The 6,909-nt window shown below is 41.5% G+C and overlaps 1 protein-coding gene across 1 annotated transcript; it reads right to left on the reverse strand.

Moving 5' to 3' along the window:
- Positions 1-2,197: 2,197 nt before the first annotated feature.
- LOC122092975 (TPR repeat-containing protein ZIP4) lies at positions 2,198-5,970 on the reverse strand. The gene is made up of 5 exons (XM_042663265.1): positions 4,545-5,970; positions 4,257-4,446; positions 4,128-4,160; positions 3,354-3,971; positions 2,198-3,266 (listed from the first exon to the last, which is right to left on the reverse strand). The coding sequence occupies exons 1-5, from the start codon at positions 5,885-5,887 to the stop codon at positions 2,583-2,585; spliced, it is 2,868 nt and encodes a 955-aa protein (XP_042519199.1). The 5' UTR covers positions 5,888-5,970; the 3' UTR covers positions 2,198-2,582.
- Between the last annotated feature and the right edge of the window lie 939 nt (positions 5,971-6,909).

Consider the following 6,909-nt stretch of genomic DNA (forward strand, 5'->3'; position numbering starts at 1 on the left):
TGATTTGGATCGGGTTTGGTGTAAGAATGAGTGGACCCAAAACATGATCAATAAGGGACGTAGGTTTTGGTTTGGTTTCGATTTTCTTATCGGTGTGATATTGGGTTGGTTTTGGTTCGATATCAATGTCTTGTTGATGACCACTTACATAAACCAAAGACCATAGTCTCAATTTTGTGCACTTATGTTATTTATTCTCAACATCAGCAACAATGGAGTGATCATAGCTATGGAGACCTTCCTTGTACTGGAATAATGGAAATGGGTCACATCTCTATGATAGCTTTGTCGCATAATTTTACTTTGGCATTCTTCAAGATGGAGAAAATATTAGAAACATGGGTGAAATGGAATGGAACTAGGGATTGGCATCAAGAAGCTGTTATAGTCAAAGATAGCATGGATGTTATTTTTAAGATGTTTTTACAATCCAAAGAATTTTAACTTCAAAATTTTAAAAGTCACATGGGCAATTCTCATGGAGAGACTTTTTTGTGTGTTTGGGAAAGATAACGAGTATAGTTTACATAGTTTTAAAACTTGGAATTGGTTTTGAGTGAAAAAAAAAAAAATATCAATTGAGAAATAACATGAAGCTATTTAGATAAGTTGATGTCTGTCTTATTTGGTTCAATCTCATTTCGGGTTATTTTGGTTTTCGATTTGATTTGATTCAGTTCGAGATTGCACTACCTAGTCAAAAACATGATCCGATAGGCCATATAGGTTTTGAGGTTAGAATAGTAATTTGCCTTCGTGATACTTCATCAAAAATTTAAATTTTGTCTTTGGGGAGAGAGAACTTTCAAACAATCTCTTTTACAAACTTGTTCAAAACTATTTGTCAATAACTGCAAACATTAGATAGGCAAAGCAGTTTGGCACTTCTTGAGATCATAGATTCCCCAGTGGTGCAACTAGAAATCTATGAATTGGCCTCCATGAAAGAACAGTACCACACAAACTTTTTCCAATAACTGTGCACTCCCTAGCTGTACCCCTCTGAGTAGGGGTGTCAATCGGTTGGTTAGGTGTTGGTCGGATTGAATTGGTTTAGGGTTGAAAATGCTATAAATCAAAGCCAACCCAAGAAGGGAAGGTTCAATTACAGTCTGTTTTGGTTTTGGTCCATCTTGGATTCAATTTATAACCTTTGTTGGAACAAATGGAATTGAGACTAGTGACGCCCCTTGTGAGACCGCATGAATAGCATCAGCAGCAAACACAAAAAGAAGTGCTTACAATTAACTGATTTGGATTTATGAATATAGGTTTTTCATTGGTAGAATGGAAAGAAATTTTAAAGGAAGTTCAATTCCTACGGTGGTATAAGTCTTTCCTTACAACCATAATAAATGTCAAAAATTGTAATGAGGCAAATTATAATGTACCCAAAATTTTTAGACAAGTAAACCCATAAGTCCCCTGTTTATAAGTCAAAGTTTCACTGCTATTTGAGTTTGTTGCAAGCAAAACAGAGCGTGAAAAATCTTTGGTTAGGAAAAGTGCACAGTAATTATTGAGTAGCATAAGAATAAATAGACATACATGGGATGCATGCCTATTCATGAAAGGGTCTTTCATTAAATTGTGATCGGAAATTTGACATGTGGTTAATCTCGGCTTTGACCCCTCTATCCAACCGTCCAAAAAGCCACATCATCTATGCATGGGCTGGTCAAATCAAAATAAAAAATAATAGGTCCATCCCAATTCAAATACGATTTAGATATGATACTACACATATTATCTGATTAGTTTCTGAACAAATTCAGATAGTTTTTGAAAACTGATTTTTCTAATACAAATTCCCCTATATGGATCCGAACACAAATTGGGTATGAATTTTTGACCATCTATCTAAATCCTTGGTTGTTTACACTGGGCGGATGAGAATTGGAAAAGTTAAAAACTCAACTAGGGTTTTTGTCAAAAGACTAAAAGTCCCTGCCCACTAAAGTTACATTGAAGGGTCCTACTAAATTTTACATGGACGTCTTCATGAATCTTTTACTTTTATTTTATTTCTTGTTTAACTACAGATAATATATTTCAAACTACCAAGGGTATGTAGTGTTATAAATTATTATTTAATCATATTTTCATAATCAGATAGGATAATATAATATATTTTTCGAATGGATTAAGATAGTTTTTAAAAATTGATTTTTTGAAAACAAATTCTTCTAAAGGGATATGAACACGAATCAAATTTGGATTTTCTATTATTCATATTATAGTAAGTTTTCCTACACTATTGGTGAAGGAAAAATAAACCCATCAATAGTGATAAATGTCCTCCCCATGGCATAGAGATGACAATCCTCCAATGTTTTTGATACCTACTGCACACTATCCGAACCCTTCTGGTCATGGGATTCCCATCATTGACCGTTGAGTGTAGAAAACTGCCTCCATCCACTAACATCCGTACAATTCGCCTGCATCTTTGTAGCTGGGCAGCTGTAGAGTAGAAATTAGAGAAGACCCAATGGTGGACCAAACCTTATATACATTAGAGACCTAATCTGTCTAACCAGGATCGCAATCCATCTGTACAAGAAGGAAAGAAGTTACAGAAACTACAAGACAAGTTCAGCTGTACTGCTAATGTTGTCATCACCCACATCCTTCTCAAAATGACCGTTGAATTTCTCATCAAAACCTGCAACAAATTCCTCTAAGCACTTCCAATACCCTTCCATCCCCTGCACATGCCGACCCAGCTCCAACCCAATCTTAATCCATCTCCTTGCAACTGCAATCTGTCCTAGACGCACTGGCATGGCTGCTCGATTCCACGCCGTTGTGGCAAGCCACTTCCCCTCTTCTGTCGGGTACTCCCCTTCCTTCAGACCCACCATGATTCGGTATGCCTGTTTATATGCGCTGTATACTTCATCATCAGTATCACCCTTGTAAAAGCCCGCAAGCATGATTAGCTTCCTAATGATAAGGGCAATGCTTTTGTAGTCTGGAGAGGGGGAGGCAAGGAGGGATGAGAGGCAAGCGTTGAGGGCGAAATTGGCTACTTCTGGGTTGGTCCGTGTGCTTTGTGAGGCGTTGAGCCCAATTTGAAGGAGGTATTCAGGTGTGCAAGCCTTTGAGGATGCGAAGCTCTTGACCAGTTGCAGCTGTTGGGTTCCACCATTCTCAAGCCTTCCCCACAGATCATAAGCATTGAAGGTGTAGATGAAGAAGATCCCAGGTTCAATGGCAGTTCCATCGTCAACCTTTTGAAGTCCAGATGATATCTCTGTTAGGATCTGCAGTAGTGAAGAGAGAACTTAAAACTGCTAATTTTTTCTGTTATGCTCATCGGGGTTGAAACGATTAGAACCTAATTATATTACCTTCCCGGCTCTATCCAGCAATTGGACGGCTCTTTTAACATCGGATTCCGGCAACTGAGAATTGCTTGACTTTTCTGCGGCAATGGTGGCAGATACGCTTAGGATCAGTGACCTGCAAACCATGGTGCTCTCTTCTACTATACCGTCAATTGAAGCACCATAGAACTCCGCAGCCAACTCGAAGAACTCAATACACAACTCATATTTCTTCTCTCTCCCTGTTCTTGTCCCAATGTTCCATGAATTCACTGCAAACCAGTTCTTTTCACGTCTCGCTACTTCTCCTTTCCCAAAGAAGACCTCGGAGCCAAGCTCGGACATCCGTTTCTTAGCTTGTTTTGTGAACTTTAAGATTTCGTTCTCGTTGGTGGGCTCTCGAGAGAGGATTGTGATTAGTGTTCTAAGCACAACTACTTCTGGTGTAGGCATTGGTTTTCCAGGTGAGTAGAAATTGAGGAGATTTGTTAGGGACTCAACAGCCACAGGTAAGGCTTGGCAAGCTACGGCTTCGTGGGCCGAGAGAGTGAGGAACTCCGGGGTAAAGTCGTGGCAGGTAGGCATTGATTGCATTTGTTTAATGGCTCCATTTTCGTCCTTCTTTTGAAGGTAGACCTTAAACTGCTAGCAAGCAACCACAGTTGCACACACATCACAACAAAAATTCATTAAAAAAAAATAATAATAATAATAAAATTGGGTTCTATTACAATAGCCCAAGGGAAGGTCTTGGCAGGCTAAGTAGGAGTCGAACGGGAGACAATGGGATAGACGTACCTTAAGGAAAGCGCAGGTTACATTGGGTTCGAGCTGTAAAAATTCCACAACAAATTAAAACCAGAATTATAAAAAACACTATATTTAATCCACATTAGTGATTAATTGAGAGATAGCTGAGTGGACTACGTTCTCAGCCTCGTCAATGAATTCTTGAGCTTGATCGAGCAGAGAGAGGCCTAGATGGCAGAGACACAGAACTCTGAATCCTTTTGCTCGAAGGATTCTACCCTCTATGTTGTAAGGGATGTAGAGCATCGATTTTTCGAACATCTCCGAGCTTGTTTCAAAATTCTTCGAACGAAAATGATTCGCTCCACTGTGAAGTTTGATTTACAGAAAGAAATTAAATAAAAAGATTTCACTCATTAAAGAAAGGGAAAAAGAGAACTATGCTAATTAGAGTCATTAACTAACCAGTTCCAGAGGAGGGCGTGCATTGTGGTCCTCTCCTTCGCCACCTCTTCACTGTTAAACAACGCCATGACCCTATCGTCGGAGACCAGCTCTGCCACCACTTTTGCCTTCACAAGCGACCCATCTCTGCCACCGCCACCGCCACCCCCACCGGCTGCGCTGCTCCCCAGGAGTTTATGGACTACACCAACCGCGACTCCGGCGCTGATGTGGCACCTCCCCAATAACCCTAGAAAAACTCCTTTCACCGTCTCTGCACCCGCCACGCCGGCGGAGTGAAAGTAAGCTTCTATTGCTGATAGCCAAATACCCTCCGGAATCTCCTTATTTACCACCATACCCCTAAGCTCCTTCTCTGCTTCTCTATGCCTTCCCAAGCCCAACCAAGCCTTCATGGCTAGCACCAATGACGCTGGGTGTTGGTCTCCACTGCCTTCTCGCAAGACCTTAATGCACTTGAGAACGCTCTCGAACTCTCTGCCTTGCAAATGCGCGGCTGCGATGAAGCGAAGAGACTTGGATCTCAGCGTCTTCAAAGGCAGTGATTCGTCTGACCTTCTAACGATCCTTAAACCCTTCTCGCAAAGATCCAAAGCTTCGTTCATCAGTTTCAAAGCGTCTTTGATGGCGGATTCCAGGTTTTTCGTCAGCATGAGTTTCCCAAATAACAAATACTGGTTTGCTAGTGTTCTGTAGCTCTCAGGAGATCCAAATAAAAGGATTTTGGAGCGATTCAGTAAGGTAAAGGCGAGGTTTCGCTCAGATACTTCCCAGGCGGTACGCGATCTTGCGAGGTTCAGATCTAAGAGGAGTTTCTGTTCTCCTGTGTCGGAGATCTCACCAACATCAACCTTCGCCGTCAGATCAGTGGCTCTCTCGAAGCAACTCGCTGCGAGATCGAACTTTTTCAGATCGTGCCATACCAATCCAGTTTTGTAGAAGAAAGAAGCGGACTTCAAGGATGGAGACGGAATACCGGCCACGTCGCCTGCTAAGAAGAGCAGATCAGCGGATATCTGACGGAGCTTTGCCTGTTGTTCATCGATATTCGCACCCTTGCTTGATGAACGAACTCCAGTAGCGTTTGAGAGATCAACGCAGGAATTCCACAAACGATAACTGAGCTTCCATATCTGAAGCTTCTCGGATTCGGACAACGGAGAAACAGACTTCAATCTAGAGAGGCTCTTCTGGATGTTAAAGCAGAGCTTATCTAGAGCAGATGAGTTTTCCGGCGAGAGACGTTCGGATTCGGTTACCGAAGCTTCAATTTCTTCGAGTATCTGAGAACATGATCCAGGGAGGCTTGGTCGGAGCTCCGGCGAAATTTCTAAAATTTTCATCCGTGCGTTTGGCGGGGAAATCCGAAGGGAAAGAGAAGAAAGGAGCTGAGTTTTGATAAATCGAAGAACGGAGTCCGCAGCTTTTGGAGGGAAAAATGTCTTAGGCGTTTGGACCTTCAATAGTCATTTAATTTCCTCAAATGACGAAAAAGTCCATAATTTTTAAATGACCAAAATAACCCCCACCATGACACGACTCACAGGGTCACATCTCACAACAACTCACGCCTCTTTGTTGGGCCGAGTGATGGCCCTGATGGCACCAAGATCCAATTGGCTTAGACCCGAGGATCACGTGGTTTGGGCCGCTGATACTCCCTCAACACGTCTTCAAATAGTGTTGGGACTTTGGGCCTCTCAGGATTAGCAAGTCCTTATACTCTCCCCCTCTCCTTACATAAGCGTAACAGATCTTGGTTAATATCTAATGGTACCCTACTGGCTTATGCCTGTTTGGAAAGCTAGGAACCAATTCTCTCCCTGCACGTGGGACATGTATATTTTAAAATCCAACGGTTGAAGTTTTTTGAAATTAAAATTCATTTTAACCCCTTGAATGCCTCAAATTTTCACAACTATTAGATTTTGAAAATGTACAAGTGTTACGCGCACAGAGAGAATTGGATAAAAATTGGACAACTAAGAATTAGAGACGAGCCGAATCCCTAATACTGGGACCAAAAAAAAGGGCTGGAAACCTGAAGAAATAATCTCACATTTCATTCTTTGGAGATCTGAAATCCTATCCCACCCTTGATTTGAAAAGATTGATCCCTCCACTATCACAAGCCAAACTCAAGACCCAAATGAGGGATTGCTGCAAAACTCAATTCAATTTTCCACACCACTATGGAAAGGGAAGACAATTCATTTTTCGCATAGAGTTTAATGTTTTGTGAATCCCAAGCATCATTACAACAAAGGTTAATTGCAGAGCTTTGATTATCTACTACAAGTGATAAGAATAGACAACAGTAAGATTCCCACACCCCCACACACCCCCCTCCCGCCCACACCCCCCC

This window comes from Macadamia integrifolia, chromosome 2, assembly GCF_013358625.1.
Source record: "Macadamia integrifolia cultivar HAES 741 chromosome 2, SCU_Mint_v3, whole genome shotgun sequence".
Classification (NCBI taxonomy): Eukaryota; Viridiplantae; Streptophyta; class Magnoliopsida; order Proteales; family Proteaceae; genus Macadamia; species Macadamia integrifolia.

What these genes read in the sequence shown, in the direction of transcription:
- LOC122092975 (XM_042663265.1), bottom strand. Translation starts at nt 5,887, where the DNA reads ATGAAAATTTTAGAAATTTCGCCGGAGCTCCGACCAAGCCTCCCTGGA. An exon ending in CACGCCCTCCTCTGGAACTG is followed by an intron (nt 4,447 to 4,544) that starts GTTAGTTAATGA and finishes CAAACTTCACAG; the next exon opens with TGGAGCGAATCATTTTCGTT. An exon ending in TGCTGGATAGAGCCGGGAAG is followed by an intron (nt 3,267 to 3,353) that starts GTAATATAATTA and finishes TCACTACTGCAG; the next exon opens with ATCCTAACAGAGATATCATC.